The 24,257-nt window shown below is 43.2% G+C and overlaps 1 protein-coding gene across 8 annotated transcripts in view; it reads left to right on the forward strand.

Moving 5' to 3' along the window:
• Positions 1 to 24,257, forward strand: part of Nrm (neuromusculin) — a 280,335-nt gene that overhangs the window by 219,516 nt on the left and 36,562 nt on the right. For all 8 annotated transcript variants that reach the window (XR_013085468.1, XR_013085469.1, XR_013085470.1 and 5 more), the window contains exons 6-12: positions 5,593 to 5,777; positions 8,991 to 9,141; positions 14,751 to 14,862; positions 18,640 to 18,818; positions 20,544 to 20,888; positions 21,980 to 22,246; positions 23,693 to 24,049. Coding sequence is in view for 5 of the 8 variants with exons in the window: in XM_076813987.1 (XP_076670102.1) it covers positions 5,593 to 5,777; positions 8,991 to 9,141; positions 14,751 to 14,862; positions 18,640 to 18,818; positions 20,544 to 20,888; positions 21,980 to 22,246; positions 23,693 to 24,049 (1,596 nt within the window). In the remaining 3 variants the exon portion in view is untranslated. The remainder of the gene's footprint in view (positions 1 to 5,592; positions 5,778 to 8,990; positions 9,142 to 14,750; positions 14,863 to 18,639; positions 18,819 to 20,543; positions 20,889 to 21,979; positions 22,247 to 23,692; positions 24,050 to 24,257) is intronic.

The raw sequence follows: 24,257 nt of genomic DNA on the forward strand, positions 1-24,257 counted from the left end.
TGAAATAAAGATAGTAAATGAATGTCTGCGATACGGTTGTTAAAATGCAAATGCACTTCTGAGGAGCTATTCACTTCGATATGAATCGAATGAATATAAGGTGAATGTCCCAATTTCTGCTCATTTCGTATTTTTCTTATTATTATATGCGTTATTATTTCTCATGAACAGAAATACGGACAGTTAGAGCATTATATATTTAATTAAAAATTAATAATAGTTAAACATATTGAAATATATTTCTTAAATAGTTTCTGAATTGCTTGATTTATTATTAAAGAATTAATCAATTACTCTGCAAATTTTGATCGCAAATTTTTTACACCTTCTTTACGACGAGTTACCTCTTAAATGAGCAGAAATTAGGGCACTCACCTTATCAACGATTTATTAAAGAAATTGTAGTGCCGCTGACAATTTAATTTAGTAAAACAGTCACGTGATTTCGAAGACAAAGGTTTTCCACGGTCCTTTAATAGCGCGAATCGTATCGATACGTAGAGAAGGTTAGAATTTCTGACAATTTTCGAATTACTTCCGTGGACGGCTTTTTATTACACAGCTGTTCGCGTTTATAGGGACCGACTGCAACACGACCCGCAAATTGTACCACGTTTTTCGGTCGCAGTTCAATTACACAGACAGTCGGGGGATGACAGAAGTCGAACTTTCCATCTGGAACTTCCTCTCTCCATTTCCTGTCGGCCTAACACGACAAACGAAAGCCCCTCGCTCGTGAACTTTACGACGGGTTCCCGAAATCCCAGCGTGATTTTACGATTCTTGCGATAGCGAGCGAACATAAACGTGCACCAGCGCTTAGAAATTTTACTACTCACTAAACGTGAACTCCGTTGAAAGCACAAAGTATAATAGAAGGCTTGCACCCTTGGAAACTCTGCGCCTTCCCTCGTTCGTCATTTTTATCTGCTCCGAATGTATCAGGCATAAATTTGGTAATAACGAGGGACGAATCCCGGCGGCAACTGTGAGTCATGAATCTCCAGTAGCAGACTTTCATGATTTCTTTGAATCCTCTAATCTCGCAGGTAAAGAAATTCAATATAGTCAAGTTACTTTTCCTGGTAATTCTACGTACCTAGTAAACTCTTGGTTTAATATTTCCAAATGAATGTTTCTTCGTCGAGTAGGCGAAATGATTCCTCGTTTGAACGAAGCTCCCTTAAACTGTACGGGAGACTGGGGCTAGTTGACTAATTTTTAACATTTCTAATTTTTATAAATAGACCATTGGTATTTCGTTGACTTGTTGCACACTAAAATTTTACAAATTTCATTAGGTATACAGGCTTAATTATTAAAATTGTTTTAATTTAGTCTAGGTCATAGTTTTTATTATATTTAGAGCAGTGAGGCGAATAAGTCATCAAACCCCGGCTGTGGGGTTAGTTGACAAATATGATGGGGTTAGTTGACTTGACATTTACTTTTCAGTTTTAACCCTTTGCCTGCGAAAGGGGTATATATACGCAGTCAATTCCATCAGTATAGTATATGAAAGGCGTACATATATATCCTACGACCAACAAATATTTTTTTTTCACTCCTTCACACTGTTTTTTTTAATTAAGTATCATGGTGTTAGATACTGTAATTATTTTCTACTTGTTTGTTATGGTCTGTTTAGAAGGCCTGAGAGTTTGAAGGGAGGATAGGGTGTAAAACCGGTAGGGGTGAGTTTGGAGGGATTTGTGGTGGGGAAAGTGGATTCGAGCAGCTAAACTCTCTGCCTCGACTGCATCTTGAGTATAAAAAGTGCAATTTTTAAGTGGTGTTCCTATGCTTAGTCAAGTATCAAATTATAGTTAATGTATCACGTTTACACAAAACATTCATGAAAAAACATCAAGCAATACTTAGTGGACAAAAATTCATAAATAGTCGAAAGAAAAATATTTACTTCCCGCCGACCTTTTTAGATTTTTCATTCTCACTGATAGAACACGCAAGTTTCTGTCACGGTGACACATTAAATGGCAAGCTGGTCAATCATACGCTTCACATAATACAGCAATTAAAGGGAATTAGTCAACTAACCTCGTTAATCAACTAGCCCCGGTCTCCCCTACCGTTCCAGAGAAAAGCCAGCGATTATTACTGAAAAAGTAATAACAAACTCGAATCAACGGATCTCTGTAATATAATTCCGGGTGGTCGAGAGTTGTGGAATTCTTTCACTACCGTTCCAAGGATTTGGTGCACCCCTTAGCACATCCGACCAAAGTAAGACACGTAACCCCCATAAATATAGTAATACTCTCTTAAAACAAAGTTCCGTAACTTTCGTTTCTTCGTCCGTCATTCCCGCGTATATGTAATTCCACCCACGCGACGAAACGTTTCAAAGGACTTATCCCTCGAGATTGTTCAATCGAAGTTACATGGAACGAGACGCTGTCGGCTGGAAGCGAACCGCGGCGAATAAAGTACAAACAGAAAAGCGGCAGACCATTTAATCGCTCCAACGGGAAAAAAGGAGGTACGGACTGGAAACGTAACCGTTATCAAACGGAGAAATAAAACGTGCTTCGGAATCGATTGATACGTTTATTGAACTCCCGCCACCCGTAAGCTTCCGCTTGTCCAATTATCCGATATGTCGTTCCGGTTCGATACGCGGCGTCTCAGGCGTTTTCGTTGACTGTAATGAGTTTCAGACTCGAAATTTGTTTCGCTATGCGAGCTTCCTTAATTGCTGCAGCCACGGCCGCGCGTTACTCGCGCTTTTGTGCCTGCATTGACCAATTAATGACCACGGAGAATATTAACCTGGATATGAAATGGGATCTGTAGGCCAGGTAAGTACCGCGGACAGCGCTGCCTCGCGGTGACTTTTTTGAAAAGTGGGATGATTAATCGAATGTGGTTGAATATAGTAGGGAAAGAAATGAGGGTGAAATTAGCGGAAGTTTTAAATGTTTGAAATTAGTTAAAGGACAAACTCTGTACCAAATTCACTGGGCGTAACATTCAAACATGAATTCTGCAGAACGCATAGCGTTATTTAAGAAAAATGCTAATCGTGCACGTCGTATATGTTGCGTGGTTGGTTGTACAAATATGGAGCATAAAAATCCAGAGCTCCAATTTTATAGATTTCCTTCTCGTTCCTTTTGTCAAACTTTTTCGTGGAAATACACTGGTATTTACTGCTTGAAATCCAGCTTTCATTATTAAGACCATTATTTTACTGTATTTTAATGTTATTGCAACCACGTACAACCCGTTAAACAATAAATTACAAAACGCATATTTCACGTTTGAATCTTAAACAGTTGCCGCTCGTATACTCCGAAAATTGAAAAAAAAAATCCGAGAGACGGCGCGAGCGCTCTGCGCCGGAGATACTTACTTAGCCTATAAGTTTCCCGTTGTTTCAAGCCAAAGACCAGATGACTGCTGTCTATAATCTTGACGTAACCAAACATTTCCTATCTCCTTCAACCATTTTTAAACTAGTTCCATCCCACCGAGCGAATATCTCCGAGATTCTAGTGGCAAGTCACAGTATTCGTAGGCTTCTCATGCAGCAGTCGCTATTGAGAAGCCAGGAGCAGCTTAAAGCTGCCTAACCCCCAATCTACGACCGTCTCCTACATATAAACAAAAAAGTGACGATATCGAAGCAAAGGCGCGCTCGAATCCCATATCCCAACGAATACGACGGATATCACGGCCGTTTCATAAATTCAGCGTTCATGATCCTTAGCAATGGCAATATTCAATACCTCCGTGGCAATATTTCTGGAAACGTCGCCGGTCTAGCAAAAGGGAGGCGTTGATCTCCGGATAATGGCGAGATTCCTTCGAATTCCTTCGTGCAGCTTGACTTTCTGATTTCCCTGCATTTTCTCGGCCGCCCATCGACGACCCCTCTTTATTCAACCCTCCCAGCTACTCCATCTTCCTCCCCACCCTCCCGCGCAGCTGCCTCGCCTTGCCGCCTGCACACTTTTATATTATTCTTACGAGCCATGCAAGATGCAGACGACGAAGCTCAGCGCTCCTGTTGCGTTAGATCATCCAGACTAGCCAGATCTGGCGATGTATCCCTGCATAAACGGGCGCGCGCGCGCAGGGAGCGTAGGGGACGCGTCCATGAATCAGTTGTGGCCTCGCGTCCCCGCCGCACGAAAGAAGGCGAAGGGTAAAGGTTGCATTACTGTCAAGTCCGCGTAACCGAATAATTGGATTTTCTGAATAATGCCTCCCTTGCCCAGGCTTGTCGTTTACTTTCTTTCGCTTTTATCCGCTGCGCCGTCCTAAAGCGATGTTTAAGCGAATTCGGTGGATGAAACGTCGGGTGGTTTCGACGAGTCGGATCGTCTGAAAATTTAAGGGCCCGAGATGCGACGAACCTTTCAAACGACTTGGTACAGTTTTCGCGTTGCTAATCATTGATGAGGCGGCGTTGCCGCTTAAAGAGGAACTGGGTGAACGTTATTTAAAAATAATACGTGTTTCAGTTGGTGGTATTTTTTTTTTTTTTTAATAAGCTTGAGGTGATGTAGTGGACTGAAAGTGTTAGAATAAATAGAGCTTCTTTCTACTTATACTTCTGCATTTAACATCGCGTAGGAGTGTGTTTTCTAGGGTTTAAGTAGATAAACTTAATTATTGCAACCGAGGGGTACAAATAAACGTAGCGGTTTAAGCAGTTTTTTTTCTTTTACTTGTCTATTAGAAGTCTCTTGTATACAGACTTTCTAAGCTTTCAGAATGGCATTTCCCGCTTCGCTAGGTTAATATGCAGCTCCGATTGGATACGAAGAAATGCGGGAAATACACCGCTTCGCGCGGTGATTTTCTAAGTAGATTTATCGTTATTCATAAGATACTGGAAAACTTTGATCGTTTGCAGTAACACGTTCTTGAAATGGGCGCTGTAACGAGCGGCATACTGTCTTTAGAGCCTCCGAAATCATTTCGTTACATGATACGACGGTGTTATAAGACTTTCCCATGAGTCTTTTCGTTTTCAGTTACGTGGGGGGAATCTGGAAGTAGGGGAAAACAAAATTGTAATGGCAATTATACAAGGCGACCTCTTTTAATCTTCAAATCTATATTTCTTGAAGCACAAGTCTAAGATAAAATATTTTTAAAAAAAAAAGTATCACTCATCCGTCTACCGTGCAAGTCACACTCTAGAAAAAGATCAATCTACTTATCATTTACAAATAAAGTAAAAATAATAAAACCAAAGAAATTAAAATAAAATAAACTAAAATGAAAGAAAAATCTATTCCCCGTCTCCACGAAGTCTATCAAAAGCCATTCATTCCTTTCGCGAAGCTTCGAATTGATGTCCACTCGAATAATTACACCTAATCGCCACTCCCTTTCGTCCGATTAATGAAATTTAATTACGGCCAGCCGAGAAGCTCAAAAATGAAATCGGAGAAATCGATAACCAGCAAATGGTGTTTCACATTTCGACGCCAAGTGGGTCAGCCAGTGTCACGGTGTAAAGCGTGTTCCAACATTAACCGTCTGCTAAATATTCCAGCGACGCCGCTCGCGTCTCTCGGGCGGTTTTAAATATTTCTACGAAGTGACATCTTTTTCCAGTCCGGCCGCTGAAGATGGATTTAAGCGGGGTGGTGGGCCACGTGGTGCGGGGGACGCAGATCCTGCTCGAGTGCACTGTACGAGCAGCGAGGCCCGCGGCGAACGTCACCTGGCAGAACGGCACCGAGTACTTGGACAAGAGCAACGACAGATTCGAGATATTCAAGACGGAGGTGCACGAGAACGTGAGTACGATCCAGGGCGATAGTCTACGTGTCGGTTTTGCAAAATTAACGCGACCAGACCGATGCCCCGACATTTTATTCCCTTCGTTAGCGACGCGGCGGTGTCGCCTTACGTATTCTCTGGGTCGGAATTCAATCTCGAGAGAAACAGTACGTCCATTTCGGCGAGCATCCGAGCTTCCCACAGTGCGGTCGTTGTTGACTTGAAAAATTCAACGAAATGCACTGCCCGAGGAAAATCCCCGCGCTGCATAGGTATCTGCTAATGGTTAGGGAAGTTTGTTGCACATGCGGATGGCAAGTAAAAAAAAATGAATTTAAGTTCCATTGGGTTTACTTTATGCAAATATGTGGGGAAGGATTTTTCAGAGAATCTTTCTGTTTTTTTTTTTTTAATATGAAGGAGGACGCTCGATTTCGCTTTCAATAGCTTTATATTGTTTTAAGATTATCTTTAAAAATTAACACCGTTTCGTAAAGGACACCGTTGTGGAGATAATTATTTTATCGTTGTGATTAACGGCTTCCGAACCGTATTTATCGACCACAATTTATTTTTCAATATCTTGGTAACTCTTTCATTAGAATCGACCTCCTTTGTGATTCTATGTGCTCTGGTTCGTGGCAAAAACGAGATTAAGAACCCTTTAAGCATTCCCTTTCGTTAGCTTCTAAAGGCGCGTTAATGGACTTGGACGTCTGGTCAAACTCATATTTTAACTAACAAAGTGCCGCGCTCGGTCTGCGAACTGACTCGATGTCTCTTGCAGCAAGTTCGCGTGCAATAAACTACTTCGCTCCCTGGATAAACAGAATTCGCAGTTGGTAATAGTTGGAGCGAGAAAGCAATTATTCAAATACGGCTGACGTTTTCGGTATATTTCGCATGGATTTCGGGGAAATTGTTCGCCCCGTATTAATCGGATCGACATGGACCTCAAAGGCGCGTATGGTGTGTTCATATCGAACTTTTCGTTACGAAGAGAAAAAAAAGTTGGCAGGGCTCTAGCAAAATAAATTGCGTTTTCGGATCACCAAATGCAGCAAGTCGAAACGAGGTTTCCCAGAAATCTAGAGCATTAACAATCCAATAAGGGAGAATTGGGAGAAGAAGAAACGTCTTTGTAATTTTACCACTCACAGGTGATTACAGAAATTATTCAGTTTTCGTCCAATTTTTCTCTAATAATTTCTACGAATTCCCACATGTCACGATCCAACATATAGTAGATATTTAATTTTACAAACTATTTTTAATTACTCAGAAATTGTCTGTAGTATAAACAGTATTCCACAGTTTCAACTTGTTTTCGCACGAGGAATCGTCCGCCAGTTGAATTGTGGCATAAGTTACAAGACACCTCATACGTTTCACCGTTCAAATCGACAGATTTCGCAACGTTTGAAGTCTGAAGCCTCGTTCCACGGGAGGAGCGTCTGGTTTCAAGAAATCAGCTGTCGATTATTCATACGTCTGCGACAGAAGGGTATCGGATCCTCTTAGTCACGCGCGAAAAAGCGATTTCACAGATGAGCAAGGCGTGTCCCCGGCTTGTCGCATCGAAAAATCATTATACGTCATTTCACTCGGCGGCGCTGTAATAACGCGTACACGTATGTGGTGGATCTGTACAGCTCGTCGCCATCATAAAACCATTATGGCAATATCTGAGGCTATAAAGTCGCTTCAACTTAGATGGCTGAATAAGAAATCGGATCACCTTGGTGGGTCGATTTTTAAAAACCGTCTTACCCGGTGACATGACCGCCGTTACTAGTAATTACCTTCCGAACTGTAGGTACAATAAAAAACGTGACTCCACATATGGCAGAGTCATTGCAAGTGCTACTACGTAGTATTTCATGTATTCTTAACAAATCGCTACATCGCATCTTTTCCTGCAAATTTAGTAATAGACAGTAGTATTCGCGATTTCTAAGCTGCACAGTATTTAGGGTAAAGGCCTAGAAGGCCTTAGTAGAAAAATATTTAGGTTTATAATAAAGTAACAACTGACATCCAAGAAGCATCTTTAAAAAATTTGGTTTTGCGGTGAGCACTGCCATTCGGAACCAGGTTATCTAAAATCAAAAAACGAAACAGATTTCGTTAGTATATTAATGTATCCTCAGATTGACGGACAGAATTTTCCGAAATATTAATTTAAAACCAAATGGCGGCTATTTAAAGTTGAAATCCTGACTTTTTCCGCATGACTTTTGGACGTCGTATGTCTCTTTTAAAAGACCTACATAGAAAGCTACGAAATTATTCAGGATCCTAAATTTCAGACACTTAGCCTGCATAAGAGAGTCTAATTGTGCCCAGACTATTGATTTACGGTCTCTAATTAATTTCCACACGAGTGCAGCGTGCAAAAAGAATCTCGTGAAATAGAATTAGCTCTTTTCAGCCCTGGCACAGTTTAACGGGGCTTCAATTTTATTTCTATAGATTACCTGTGATTATCCAATCGCTGAATACGCGTTGCTCAAAGGAACGAGCCCCGCTGATTCCACAGAGCTTGATTAATCCGTTATGGGCGGCGTGCAGCCAGAATCCTTGCGCGCGTTTCGCCACGAAGCCCCGCGAAGATAGCATTTCCCGCGTCGGCTGGTGGATTGCGGAACAACCGAAGCGCGGCGTGAAAAAACACGAAATAATTAAAGTGATGGCTCCGCAAACACTGCGCGCCCGGATTGCGTGGCCACTCTGGCATTCTGTCTCTCTGTTCCACCCAGTTCTCCGCCCCTGCGCCCGTCTTCGTCCCTCTTTCGCGCGGGTTTTTCGCGTCCGCCGGAAAGCAAACACAGTTTTCGTTTCTTCGCTGGCAGCGGGATATGAAACTGGATCCCGAAGAAATATGAAACGCGCGGGCGCTGGGAGTTTACGCGCTCCGCGTGCCCGGCCGTTCGATTTTCGAGAGTGGCTCGATGGGAATATCGTTCTGCCGTAGACGCGTCGAACCCATTGCTTTTAAAATAACTTCCCCAGTCTCGGGGTGCAGGTATACATCGGGGCTGTGGATTTGCGCGATGTTAACGGCTTGCGCGACTCATTTGCCCGTCGATCAACCGCGGGGATACTTTTGCGCGATGAGAGAATCCAATCGAAGCAATCGCTTCGGTATGAACGGCTCACCGGTCAATGAGCGCAGCGTGATAAATGTCGACAGCTGATCCTCATATCCGTTTAATGGCTTCTGTTCGCAGAACGACAGCACGTCAGAGACCGTAAGTTATCTGGCGTTCACCCCCTCGGAATACGACAATGGAAGAACGTTCAAATGTTACGCTGAGAACTCGGTCATACGTTCTGAAAACCTGGAGCCGATGAAGGAGTCGACGACGATCGAAGTTTTATGTAAGTGAGGCATAACTTTCCCCATTCTTCCTGTCCCATTCGTGAACTGTAACGAACGGACGCGCCCTTTTCATTATTCCCAGAGGTGGATTCGCAGGGCAGTTTTCGTAGACATATTGGAATAAATTGGAGTGTAGGTTTCTTCTCTTTTCGGAGCGCGGTTTCTGCGTTTCGGTTGCGCTAACTACGGTGGCGCGTGTAAAATTGTATTTTGAAACGAGTACAGCTGACTTGAGCTTCAGATCTGTCTGGCGTTATTTTCGCCAATGTGTTTAGAGTGCATAGGATTTTCAAGTGTAAAAGAAAATGTTCGGTGTTCAGATTTTCGAAAACAGAGTGGGATGTCTTATGAAATTTTCCCCAATTTGCTTGTTTCTCAAATTTTTTCATACTGTCTTAGGAATATTTATTTGTTTCTTTATGTATTTAATTGAGAGCAACAGCCCAGTGTTGTATAATTGGGTAAACGCAACGTCATCGAAGCGTATCAGATCGCAGAAGATCGATATGTCAGGTATAACGTGAAATACTTAACGTATTTAATGCGGAGTTAAAATAGAGGGAGAAATGCTGACAAATAATTTACTTCCATGATTTAAATACGTTTGCAGAGGCTGCGTCTTTTTCGTATTTCAGAAATGAAAAAGTTGGACCGCAATAAAAACACATCAACTTTTAATTAACCGTAGTATAACCTGTAAGCTCGTCGAGAAGTTTCCATAAACTTTTTCGTTCTTACGCTGCGTAAAATCAGCGCTAAAAAAATCATACCAACATTTACCCACGCGTTAACTTTTAACTGCCTTTCGGTATAAAGTTCCTTACAAAAAGAAATTTCATTTCCATGCTTCATATGTTTCCCATGTAGGTATGTAAATTACTTTGAAGCACGTGAAAAAGCAAATTCAATTTTTTACTTCCTACCTGCCTGGTTACTCTCATGATCGAAAGTTTTTACGCGTACAATTCCTGTTTAATTGCATCGCGAGTCTTGCTATTAAAACGGCGAGCGCGGCGAATAATTCTCGTTCGTTAAATTTTAATAGGGAAACCATTATATGCTGGTTCTTTGAAAATTTTTTCCTGCAATTTACGCGTGGCGGATAATACAAAGATGTCGCCGGCGGAATAGTCGAATCACGAAAATAACCGTAACGATCGAATAATGAAGACGTATTGGTGGTTTCGCTTGCAAAATTATATCGCAATTTAGACACTTCGTTCCACCCTCCGGGGGTATTAAATGGCTTCTGAAATTCGAGACACGTGGACGGGTGAAAATGCAGTTCGTTTAATGGGGTCTCTCTTTCCCTCTCCTCGTAATAAAATCGAAAACAGTTAACGGGTCCCAACGGCCATTAAAGGGGGATATGGATTATAACCGGCGTTTAAATCCTTTAATCGCAAGCGCGGGTACAAAAATTTGGGTCACGCATAGATGGACATTAAAGTGAGGTATAATACGATAAACCGGGAGTGGATCATCGTGTTAGAATTTCGTACACTCTTCTGAGGTCGTAGGCATATGAATGTCAGCGATTCGATAAACATTTTTCACTCTTAATATTCTTCAGTCCGTCAAAAGTGCAACAAAGCATCGATTACTGAAATTAACGTGACGATAATGTAGCAATTTCCGAGTGATTTATCCGTGGAAGGAGCCTTTAAAAAACTGAACTTACAGGTGAAATTGGTCATATCTCGCGATGTATGTTGTATGAACTTTCACAATGATCTCCTAATTGCTGGCCGTTGTATTAGACTTTTTCGTGTCGCCGGAAAGAAGTGTCCCCGTTACAAAATGTTCTGTGCCGCTTCGTATCAACCCTCCGAACGCAATTAAATTCTTCTAACGAGGTGCGAGTAAGATAACGACGCGTCCTCCCTTTTGTCTCAGATTTATGATATTTGCGCGACATCCGCCGACAAGTATTTATATTCGCGACAGTCCCGCCGTCGGGCGAGAAGAATTGTTTTAACGACACTCGAATCGACAATTAATGTGCCCCCTGTCGCAGATTCCTTTCACCGAACGTTTTCTTCTTCGTTCCCATAAACGCGTCGCTTCGTCCACGTTCGACTCTGTCCACCGTGGTGTGGGACGACAAGTGGAACGATGCTTGATAACAAGGACGTCTGATAGCAAAACTTGATGTATATTAAAAATTTCTGAAAAAAATTGGAAAACAGTGGTACACATAAGTAGATTCAAATCTTAACACAAAGTATGAGCATCTACATAGAATTATATCTATTACCAGGCTCAAGAAATAATACAGAATTTAAATACGCAAATGTACAAGAATTCGATTTTTTTTAAATTTCCACGCAAAAGTGACTTTAGCTAGGAACGCGCATTTTTTTATACCTACAATGACTCAAGTGTATTAGATAAAATAACCATCCAATGTTTCGCTCCTCTCATAGCTACGATTTGATTAAACTCCATCCAAAGTAAAATAGTTTATTAATTTTAAAAGAGATAATGTCGTCCCCACTGTAAGTGGGTATGAAACTATGAGAAACAGAAGAATGCGTCAATTACGATAGTAAAAAAGCACATTATCGTGAAACTGCAGCGTTTAAGAGCATAGAGTTGGAGTTAACAATCGGGGTTAAATACACTTTCCGATAAAATGCCCGCTTGCCGTCCGGGCCATTGTCGTCGAAGCTCTTCGGACAAATGATCCCCATAGATTTGCCTCTCGCAAAATACGAGGGAAGTAAAGGTACGGTTAAAACGAAATTTTCCTCGGGTAACGGGGCCTCGGTCGCAAAAAAAAGCTGTAAAGAATTGCCTCTAATTTAGCCCCGGCGATCCGAAGGAATAAAAGTACACGGCGATCTCCCGACATTCCTCGACCCAATCCTTTTTGCGATGTTTGATCAACGCCCGATATAGTCGGCCTGGAATTAAGTTACACCTCGCGCAGCCCCGTCGCCCGCGAACGCGTACATTCGTGTCCCGTCGCGCCGTTTTCCAATTTGCTTTTTCGCCCCGCACAAAAGGTATAATCATAGTTTCAATTAACCAAATTGGTTCGTTCGCCGGTAACTAAAGGAACATCTCATACTCCCGAGGGCAAGGGCAACATTGGAAGGCGCGAGATGATCGCGACTTTTAAATTGCTGTAAAAACTTTTTACGATCCTCGCGTCGAGGATGTTATTGCAATCGAATTTCGTTATGCTTCGGAGCCACGAATTTCGTGGGAATTATTTTCCGATAATCACACTTTCCTGTCAGCTGGCTCGATTTTATTCTGACCTGGAAGATTGCAAAGCACACGGTAGTATTCCTTCTGCGAATGCGTGGTTGTGGAATGTATTACATCAATATCCTCCTAGCTCGATTAAATCATCTGCCCCCAAGAAACAACAATGGAGCTTGTGCGCATCGGAGACTTCTAACCCAGAGCCAATCGTCCGCCGTCAGTTTAACAGGGAAATCGAATTCGTCGTGACTGCTGCCCAGGGAAACGGATGCTCCACGGCCAAGTAGATCGGGGGTGCCTTAATTAACCCGACACGTCCCGCCGAATATCGTATTGGCGACCCTTAAAGCTACATTTCCACCGTGGAAGCTGAACGTGTCTGCCGGAGGCCGGTGCCTCGGATAGCGCCGCGTGAAAACGGATAAATCCTGATGGACGTGCCGATAATCCCCTCGCTTATAAGCAACTTCTTGTGTCTTTCAATTACGCGCGCCGAGAGTGGGTGGATGGGCGAAAGATCCCGGCCAGGCCGATACGAGGAAGGAAGATAGATAGCCGTACATCTCGTTGATGTTTCCAGTTACGTCGCGGAGCGACGGTGGAAGTTTCGTTTTGTAGCCGGCACGAAAGCTATCTACGGATTGGAAACGAGAAACTCGTCGCTGGCGCGGCTCCAACTACTCTTTTCCCCCCTTAGACAGGCCACTCTCGCGACTACGTACTTACCAGAGGGGGTGGGGGAGGAGGTTTTGTTTTATGCCCGGGCATTTTGCACTGCCGCGTTTAAACATATCCAGGAACGCGGACGAAACTGCGCCTTCCGCCTCCGACCAGGACTCGCGGTACGTGCAGTCGCGCACACGCGGTATTTTAATTCCAGACAACCACGTATTTCGGGGAGAGCAGGCGCGACTCGCCACCCTAGCTCACCCGAGCTTCAACAGGGCCTTTCGAGGAGAGTGGTCAGAAATTTGGGTTCGATGTTGTGCGTGATAATGGGAGGGAAAGTGGCGCGAACCCGTGTCCAGAGATGGGTCGAAGCTATTTAATGGGGACACTTCTGTGGCATTCTTATTTCTGTTTGTATTTTGGGTGGTGGCAGTTGAGCAGAGTACGTAGGCTGGTTTAAGGGGGTATACCCGTTTGAACCCTCGGAAAATGTATACATTTTGTGGATTTTTTTACAAGTCAACGGTTTGATGCAGATTTCCCGTTTTTTAACTATGTTTACATAGTATTATGAACTACTTATAAAAAAAGTTTCAGTTAAAAAACTATTGTTTTTCGGAAGTTACGGATACATGTCCGAAAGTCTCTCGATTTTAGACGGCTAAACGGTGGCCCTAAAAACTCGCGCTACGTTCAACCAATTTACTTCAAATTTTGCATGCAGAATCATAATAAGATTCCGCATCGTCCAACGAAGGCTTTTTTATTTCGATTCCCCGTTTATTATTTATAAAGGAAAAAGGTGGATTTTTCTCTTAGAAAAATTTAACTTTACCTTTGATCTCTCACCATTTCTTTATTTTTCAAAATTTTCAAAATCGCCTTCGTTGGACGATGTGGAATCTTATTATGATTCTGCATGCAAAATTTGAAGTAAATTGGTTGAACGTAGCGCGAGTTTTTAGGGCCACCGTTTAGCCGTCTAAAATCGAGAGACTTTCGGACATGTATCCGTAACTTCCGAAAAACAATAGTTTTTTAACTGAAACTTTTTTTATAAGTAGTTCATAATACTATGTAAACATAGTTAAAAAACGGGAAATCTGCATCAAACCGTTGACTTGTAAAAAAATCCACAAAATGTATACATTTTCCGAGGGTTCAAACGGGTATACCCCCTTAAGAAACGATGGCAAGCATTGTGAGATATTCTTATTCGAGGTTGCTTGGAGACAATTGTGATCGTTAAACATTTTCTGGTAAAAGGATTCGGTGCTTCATCGTTGAAATCGTTTATTCGTTTCGATTGCCCAGCAAATATACACATTATCATATTTCCTGCTTTCGTGCATAACAGTCGGGTCAGTAAATTTTCATCTGCCTCCTCTCTTCTACCTCTTCAACGACAGTATATCGTTCAATTTGGCACGGCGTTTCACTGACGTCATCTCTCCCAGTTATCTCTTTTTACGGGACACGTGCTGTGGCATACAACTTTCGCGAAATAAGTCCCTTTCAACGCTTCAAGTAGCCTCACCTTGTCCACGATTCTCGTGAAGCATCTGTTAATTGAATCCCGTTTGTCTTCTCGCGGTTAATGTTTGCACTTCACTATAATTAACCCTGGGCTCTCCATTACACGATGAGAATTGGAAGTATCGGAGAATTAAGGGCGAGAATCAACGAGTCCTCCATCTAACGAGCAAAGTGATCCTTTCTGTTGCAGATCCGCCGATAGTGAGAATGAAACCAGAGAACATCACAGTGAACGAGACCGAGAACATTCTAATATTATGCGACTACAATGCCAATCCAGCTACGTTGAAGAAAGTCACATGGTGAGTCGCCATTTAATCCACTGAATCGATTGCCAGGGGGAAATAGAAAAGTTAGAACTGCCGAGTAATTGGTCCCACAATCGAAACGATTCCACGTTGCGAACTGTTGTATTGACCTGTTGGAGAAATCCCGTTTATTTCTGCGCCAGCCATGGAAATTGATAAAATACGCGAGAACGTGAGTTGAATGCAACAACAACAACAAAAAGGCGCGAGTTTACGTTAGCTGTCTTTACCACGTGGTTGTGTAAATCACGCGAATCCATGTTTTTCGTTCTTTACGCGTGACGCATGTTCTGTCGTGAACGATTCTGCTCGTTTATCAAGATTGCTGCTTTCAAGCTACCACGGAGAAGTGTAATTCTTCCGCGGCATTTCCTCGGGGATCGGTACGTCAATGTTGTGATCAACAAAGGGACATCGGAAGAGCCATTCCCCTTCAATTCGTACAAATACTTGCTTCTTATCGAGCCATTTTATTTCCCACGCACTCCATTGGCTACTGACAATGCGTCCCGCGACACGGCCGTTAAATGATAGGTGATCGAATTATTCTAAGAAACGTTGGGAAACCGTGGAACTGCAGGCATTCGCCTCTAATCCAGCTTCACTTTTCTCCAAACATGCTCGTAGAGTTTATTGACGGCGCAGGGGTGTTCGCGAGTTTATAGCGCCTCGGCCAGCCATGACTAACTATGTTATAAAAGAGGACGGAAGTAGCGGGAAGTTAATCCTCGGCTAGTGAAGATTGGATTGAACTTGGCCCGCGACGATACAGATTCTTTATCGTCTTAATGCGATATTGTATGGCGGGTACAAGGTGTGTCGTTTAACAAGGTGGCTTTAAACTTTGTTCCACGAACTATGAAGTAACATGCTGCGGGCTAACAAGGGATTAAGAGCGATTAAATTTTCATATTCATCTATATGCTCTTTTCTTTTCGCGTATGCACCTGCGCGTTGAAACCTACGTTAGTTTGAAGATATTTATAATTCGCCACTGGATGTGGTTTACTTGCAATTTAATCCTACTTTCCTATGCTTTTTATGGATGTACAAAGTGTTCTTCCAAATTCTGCCAGTTTGCTAAAATGGTCCAGGAAGTTGGGGATGAATTTACTCGAAACCAGTTGACTACGCGTTTCTAAAAATTTATTGAGAAAAGATGAACCGATTTCTTGCGAAGGAGAGTTGTTTGCAATGCAGAAGATCATTAGGTAAGAAATAATCGTTTGCGGTTGGGGATATTTTAAGCAGCTTATTCGTAAGTGCTGGTTACTCAGTTATAATAAAACATCATGCCATTTCTGCATGTTTCGAAATGTAGTCGTCAAAGTTTGGACAGGTCTGGATTTCTAGCCAATTCGAGAGAACGAGCGTAGTAAATTTTTTCAGCGAGTGCATGCGATAACGTGTGTGATCGTGTTTTTATGAAATTTATGAAATATTTGACTCCCGCGCTGTTTGCATTTCAAACGTAACTTTTTGAAGCCAACTGCACATACTGTTGATAGCATCGGGGAAACTGTCAACGTGGGGGATTAAAAATGCTTAATAAATGTTTGAGTCGAAGCTGTTACTCGGTTCGTACACCGCGCTGTTTACGAGCAAAATTTTTTACGGCTCACAAAACGACGTAATCGTAAAAATGTTTATCGACCCGTAAACCAATATTGGAATTCAAAGTGTTAATGTGACGCGTGAAACACCATGCGTCAATGTTTCTCCCCAACGTACCCGATATGTTTTCCTTATTTTCGTCAATAATTGACTGAAATTGATCTTCATTAGGAAACTTAATTAGCAGTCTTCGGATAAAACGTCGATCAAATTCCAATGTTTTCACCGGTTCCAATCTTCCAAGTGGTTACTGTAATTAATGCTGTATTACAGAGAAACTTCTTGGTAAGTGGACTAAGATGCAGGCTAAAGGGGAAGAGTGTTAAATATTTCATCTCATAGAACTATGTTGCCTATGGATGAGTTCCTTTACAAGTCATTACAGATTTAATCGGATAAGGCTTAACAACACAGTTAGCATAGTCATCAAGACTTGTTCGGACTTTTAGAATTCCAATTACCCCATTTTTAATTCTGATTCGAGATAAGCTCACTTGCGATAAATATTAAGTTTTTGATAGAACTTGTGCCTTCTTACCTTCTCAAATCGATTCAGGCCTATTATATGCCATTATCGCGTATTAACCAACGAGAGGAAAATTAACTAGATAATTAATCAGAGGAAAATTCGTCTAACCAGTAAACGAAACTGTCAAGCATTTTATTTCCCAAGAAATTCGCAACTGTAATCGCGAATATGGCTCGTAATACAAGCCTACAATTTTATCGTCTACTATTTGTGCATGATCGACGGAACCTGGTAAAAACCGATACACAAGTTGAACCGACTGCAACCAACAGAGGCTGAGTATGATTAATTTGGGTTGACTGGTGGTTTCCTGCGATGAGCCGAAGTTGCGAACTGTTTTGTCCTTAACTTTCGCGTTTGTGTGTTCCCGTTATTTACTTGCCTTTGCTCAACTGACCCTCTACGACGCTATTTTCAAGCCATCGCCATCGTCGGAGCCAGTTTAGGGCTGCAGAACCCATAGAGATAATAAAACATTTCCCACAAAAGAAAGTAACGCATACAACAAGTCCATGATAGACTACCCACAGTGTACACATCGATATCGTGGAAGCAACGTCACAGTCCATAATACAAAACCATCTGATCCCCGCTTACTGCCACGTTGCAGCAGACGTACTGTATAAATACTATTCGTGAACGACAGAAGTGATAAAAATAATTTTCATGAACGACGAGTGTCATCGACCCACTTAAGAGATTAAACACATCCTACCCGTTGTGCTTCCTGTATCTCAGAATACCGTCGAACGATAGCGTCGATATTCGGCCCGGAGAGGCCTGAATACCCCGGGATTTAAAGTATCCACCCTCCGCTCGGCGGCCGCACTCGAAACGTCGAAGCAAAAAACGGAGAACCCATCCGGGATGATTTATCATATTTTTCTGCCGCGCGTCCTAAAAACCATATTTCACGCTGATGCATGTAACGGGGCGCGCGACGATCCGATCCTCGCCGTCTGCTTTGCGCGGCAATATTTCGGTAAAAAATTGCGGGGACGGGATGATAAAATTGAGCAAACACGGTTACATTTTGGAACGCGGTAATTACGAGAGATCCACGATGCTGATCGTTTCCACGACTACTTCATGCTCGCCATCGATCATCGATATTTCCAGCGGACTTTGCCGGGAAAAAATCAGTCGTCGACCGAACGAATTCGGAATACGGGGGGGGGGGCAGGGGAGTGGTTTTTGTTGCAGCTTTAAAACGACTTTTTATGAAATATTTTCGTCGTCTATCGTTGGCGCGCGTGCTATTAAAAATTGCATAACTGTCGAGGTGAACATAGTGCAAAGAATGCTTTATCTTTTTCGCGGCAGTAAACAAACCCGGTGAGGAATTGAATCGTCCCAGCGTCTCTACATAGATGTTTTGTCGATCAATTTTTTTTTTTATCAAATAGCAGGTGTGCAATATCTGACTGCTTAATTTGTATTTTATAATCTTCAATAAATGAAATTCTGGTGGTTGTAGGGTTCGAATATGGGTCTCTTTTTTTTAGTAATAAACACCGTTAATAATAGTAATAATAATATAAGTTGGATTCGAAGCAGTTCCAGAATGCTCGCCTTTGTTGCACAACGCTGAGTTATTTATCGTGTGGTTGTTTCTTCTTTCTGTCCAGGTTGCGAGACGACGAGGAATTAGTTTTAACCGAGGACCACTACGAGGGTGGTATCACGGAGCAAACGGCCCTTACCGTGAAGAATGCGACGCCCAGTGACATGGGCACTTACAGGTGCATCCTGAGCAATACTGTTGGTCCATCCGTTTCAGAGGACATCGTTGAAGTCTCCGTATTGTGTGAGTGCTAGAAATTAGGCCGAGAGCTTTCCATTGTACCTTAATCAATCAAGCAGCTTCCTCGTGTACATCGGGCTACATATAATATTGTTAAAAACCTTTTTATTTCCAAACACCCCTACTCCTCTACATTCTAATCGACAGTCCTCGACCCCGATGCCATAGACTCGCGTACACTTTTCTCAAGGCGCTCTAGAGATACCGCGGGACATCAGAGGAAATGAAACCTAGTAACGAATTACATTAAACGAAGGATCCCATTGACCCAGCCCAAGCTCTGCTATATCAAAGTCAGACAAAATTCCAGATATTCGCTCGCAAGGTGCAGCCAAAGGCAGGGCGGAAAGTAAGGCGGAGGGGCAGAAGGGCGGATGGGTCAAAACCGAAACAATTTATTCGCCTCGCGGAAGCGTTAATGTATCACCGTGGATTAAATAAGCTTCCCCGCAGGTTGGTTATTGGGTCAACCATCCCGGCTCCCGGAAAGTTACCGTCGCGTTACCGTAAACTCGACCGCGCGATACAATGAAATTCTAATTGCAGCCTTAATACCGCTCGGGGGGCGTTGTATTTTGCGCAAACAATCCGTGGGGCCAGGCTGTAGAATTCGAAGGCGGGAAATTAGTTGGCCGATCTTTCTTCCGCCCCTCTGCCAACCCCACCGTCGCCGTCGTTGTATTTTTCTTCGCCCCCCCCTCCCAGAGCAAACTCCCGCGGACGCTTTCCGGGTTCTTTTGTTTTGAACTTGCTGAAATCTTGATTACCTCGCGGATAAAAAATGTTCCAGCCAATCTGCTGATTGGATCCTCCTACTCGAGAGTCTTCTTCAGGTGCTTCGCTGGCTCCTGGGCTCTGTTCCTTCTCCGTGCCCGTCTTGTTTCGCTGTTCATCAGGGCCGATAGTGGCATAAATGGACTCTCCAATCGCGGGTCGAACGACCAGCCGCGGCGTGATATGTATGTTTTATTTTGAATAGTTTTACCGCGGGCATAAATCTTTACGCGTGCCTCGACCTCGTAAAAAAATACATGAGCCCCGAGACTCTCGAAGTGGATGGCCGTTCGATGGACTGAAGAAGAAGAGGAGCTTCCCCTCCTCTTCTTCTTTTTTAGATTGATTAGATCCATTCGAGTGAAATATCGCTTTCATCGTCGACCGGGGGGAACCTGCGAAATGAACAATCACGTGCTGCAGCTGATATTAAATTCTTTATTTTCCTTTCCACTCGTCCATTACCGAACATCAGTTCAGAGACTATTTCCCCGTTTATGGAGGAATTTCTTGGAAACTCTATTATGATAAATTAATCTCGGTAGGACGATACTGTTCCCTTCCTTTCAAACAAGGTAGGTAAAAATAACTGGTACATGGAACAGGGAACTTAATAACTAAGTCCCGTCCTCAAGAGACTGTAAAGTTCCCTGCGCGACAATGCTAATTAGCCTGCATATTTCGTGTTGACTTGTTACAATGCTAAGCGACACTCACACGTACGCAAATACTTAGTACTGTACTCGTTCTTCTTAAAAATTCTCTAACGACCGACTGGAGCGACTGGGCCCAGCTTCGTCACGCATTAACCATTCAGGAGTCTTCGTCCAAAACCTTCCCTCCTTCCAATTCGATGATACTTTAACGAACTTTTTTCCACTCGCGGCGATACTCCCAGCGAGGAGTCGATGATAAGCAATTATTCGATCCCTTGGCTGTTCATTTGCCCCGCAGATAAGCCCGTGGTGGAAGTGATAATGGACCCGGAGACGGCAGTGAACGAGGCGGACCGTTTAAACGTCTCTTTGACCTGCGAAGTTGTTTCTGGGAATCCAGCAAGCCTGGGCGCCGTCCGTTGGTACTTGGACGGGGACCTGCTGAAAGAACTTCCGGATTGCACAAGAAATAGCACGGCGACCACCACCACCACCGAGGAATCTTTAATTTTCTGCGATATCGATCCGAGCAAGCTGCTGCTGGAAGCAGTGGGACGTTCCTTTCACGGCAACTACTCTTGCGAGGGCAGAAACGACGCTGGCTGGGGACCACTTTCGCCGAGTGCGCCAGTTATAGTCTATTGTGAGCCCCCTTTAATTTTTAATTCTTTGATCCGATCCTCCTTTTTTTTCCCTTCGACACTGGCCTCAACGTCCGCAGATCTCCCAGACCGTTGATCTAAATTATTTTAACCGAGCAAAGATTCACGGGGACCTCCTACGTCTGATACAACGAAAGCTGGCAGAGGCTGAGAATTTCATTGTTTCCGATAATTAACGCGGCAAATCATTCTTGTACGGTGGAATAAATGTGGGGTGGAAGGGAAACGTGATTTGAGTCCTGTCGATTTGATTAAGGGAATTGGGATGATAGTTTCCCCTTGTTACAGAATATAAACGAATGTGTTTCTACTTACTTAGTTTCGTGTCTCGTAGACCCTGCCTTCTATTACTGCGGCCTCGTCATCCTTTCTAGTAACGATTTATATAATGTTTGAACCCTTTTGACGGAGCTAATGCTATTCCTGTGTAATGCAAATTTTCGAATCTTCTACGTTTCGAAATTGCCTCCGCTGCTGTATACGGCTTTTGCAATTTCCCCCAGCGCTTCTCTATTATGTTTAAGTCAGCCCATCTTGCTGACCGTCCAGAAATCGTTATTTTTTAATTAGAAAGGCAGCTTTTAGCGCAACACAAGCGCGTCAACCTGGCGAATTTACCAGCCGCGCTGACGTATTTGCTCCTCGATTAATCTTGCAATAATCAACGCTGCTCGTCCGTCGCTTTACAAGCATTAATTTATTTCTCTTGCGGTATCCAGGTCCCTCAGATTTCTTATTTACCTAATCATCTCTCTTCTTCTCTTCGGCTCTTCATTCATTAAATATCTTCCCTCCGCTAAGACCGTCGCTCCTTACCACGGAATATATTTAAGCTGAATCTTGGGGATATCATCCTTCTGTCCTAAGGTACATACCTTAGAACTTTGATTACGTTATAAGGAATATCCTTCGCGGAAAACTTATCAAAGTTCACGCTCTACTCCCAAACCCCTTATCTCCGGCGACAAATGGACTCTTAGCTGCACTAAGATTACTCGACAGAAATGCCAGACGATGTTAAACTGTTGAGATTCTAATATGAATGCGGTTTCCATGGCGCCTGGAACGACAGATAAGCCTGGGCCAGCTTCGATCTCGTACAAGCCCCAGCAGGTGATTAAGAAGCGGCCGTTGACCATCACGTGCTTCGTCCAGGACCCAGGGCGACCGAAGGTGGTTGGCTTCAAATGGTTACGGGGCCTTCACAGACTTCCGGATGAGAACGACGCCACCCTTACCATCGAGTCGGTTAATTTGGAAACAGAGGCGAACTTCACTTGTCTCGCGTACAATGAGGCTGGCGACGGCGACCCGGCCACCACGTTTATCGACGTGTCTGGTGAGTTGTAAAGTTAGTTGAAAAAGTTCCCAGCTCCCGCTCACCCCACTCCCGCGACGAATAAACCTGCCGTTCGTCTTCCGCGTGACGTTAATTTCGCCGTGGCTTCTGGCCGGTCAAAGGCACACGGACTCGTTCAGAATTGGCGGAAATGGCTCGAGGAGACCTCCTTTCTTTCACTATTCATCGAGCTTGGCCACCGGAATTTTTCGGGAGCAAAAGGAAAAGGGGAAACGTTGACTGTATAATTTCGTAGTTGCCTCGTACAGAAGTGTACTTATAATTACTTCCGAGAGGGTGCTGTATCTAAATTAACGATTCGTATCTTGGCTGCAGTGTGAACGCGTTTCTCCTTTTTATTTAATTCGTATACATATGCAGGGAACCTCTACCACGTTATGTTTCTTCCCGCATTTTACATGATAATGCTACCGGCAACGTAATGGAAGCTTCGGCTGATGGTAGCTCTGTTCCAAACACGTGAAATGATAATATAATATTCAACGAAAATTTCTGCAACAATGCTACCAGTAACTTACCAAAGATAATGGAGTTCCTCAAGACACGTACATGAGTATTCATAATTCTTGCCAAGAAGAGCCCGTAAATCGACTTTTTAAGGATCATCAGTAACATTCAAAATAAGCGAAAATCTTTGAAAATTGGAGGCATCGATCTTTATGCAACAGTAAAACCCTCTGCAAAATTTTAGAAAAATTGATTCGGTAGTTTTCAAATTATTTAACTTAGATTTTTATCAACACTCACCAAATACATTACATTGACACACTTTTCACTGCTTTTCATATAAGTAAAAAGGAAAATTATAGTTTGATTATTTCATTTCTAGCAGTTGCATTTCAGGTACATTCCATCAAACGAGTTAATGATAAATCATCGAATATTCAATAAATTAGCAAAATAAGATAAAAAATAAGAGCGAATTCAACTGAATTTGCGATAAAAACACACCATTGCCATTTCTGACTGGTTTTCATCACAGGAAAAAGCCTTATTAAAATCTTGTAAATGGATTAACTTTTGGCTAAGATTGTCACTGAAGTTCATCCTTAATGCTAGCAAAGATTATATGTCCCCTTAAGAATATTTCCCCCCACTTAAACCCACGTAATCCACGATTCTAAAACACCCAGCGCTACTCGTCGATCTTCGAAACGTGAAAAAAAAAACTAAAACAGTGTCTAGAAAGTCCAGACCGCGCCGATATGAATACCATGAAGGGGAACGACGTGTTCGGACGACATACTTGCGAACTAATGAATCTCCAAGCCCGATAGCGTATTCTCGGCCAGAAAATGTAGCGAGCTTCGCGTCGGCGGGACGATCGTGGGCCACCCTTATCTCTCCCTCGCGAGCAACAATGCCCTCCTGCCTTCCTGCCATCGGCAGGAAGCACTGTTAAACTTGTCCTTTGATTGTCAATAGCGGCGCCATCGTTTATCAAGAAGCTGGTCCCTTATAACGGCTACGTGTACAATTCGCCGAACGTTAGCATCATGTGCTGGGTGGAGTGCGCGCCCATTTGCAATATTTCCTGGCTCAAGGACGACATACCCATGGACTTCTCGAAAACGAACCGATACTACCTGTCGAACGTTTATCATCCCCCTGATCCGCGAACGAACGACTTCGAGAGCATCCAGTCGACCCTGGTCTGGAACCTGACCGCCTGGTCAAGTGGCCAGCTCGATCGTGTCGAAGACAACGTGAAATTCACTTGCGAGAGCAGCAGCAACGGCATCGGGCCTGGAGTGAACAGCAGCACTCACTTTCGCGTGGAATGTAAGTCCCTCTTCATCTCGAACGGAACAGAGTCTCCCTTTCACGGCAGACTGGCTCGTCGAGGGCACTGGGGTAGTTCGACGAGTCTTACAGAGTCTTGCACGTTCAAGTACAATTACAGAGTTACGTACCGTTTCCAGAGTTGTTACGTAGCATTTCAGCAATCAGGCTTTCGGCGTTCTCGCTAATCTTCTGGGCGTAGCCGCTA

Source organism: Andrena cerasifolii, chromosome 6 (assembly GCF_050908995.1).
Source record: "Andrena cerasifolii isolate SP2316 chromosome 6, iyAndCera1_principal, whole genome shotgun sequence".
Taxonomy (NCBI): domain Eukaryota; kingdom Metazoa; phylum Arthropoda; class Insecta; order Hymenoptera; family Andrenidae; genus Andrena; species Andrena cerasifolii.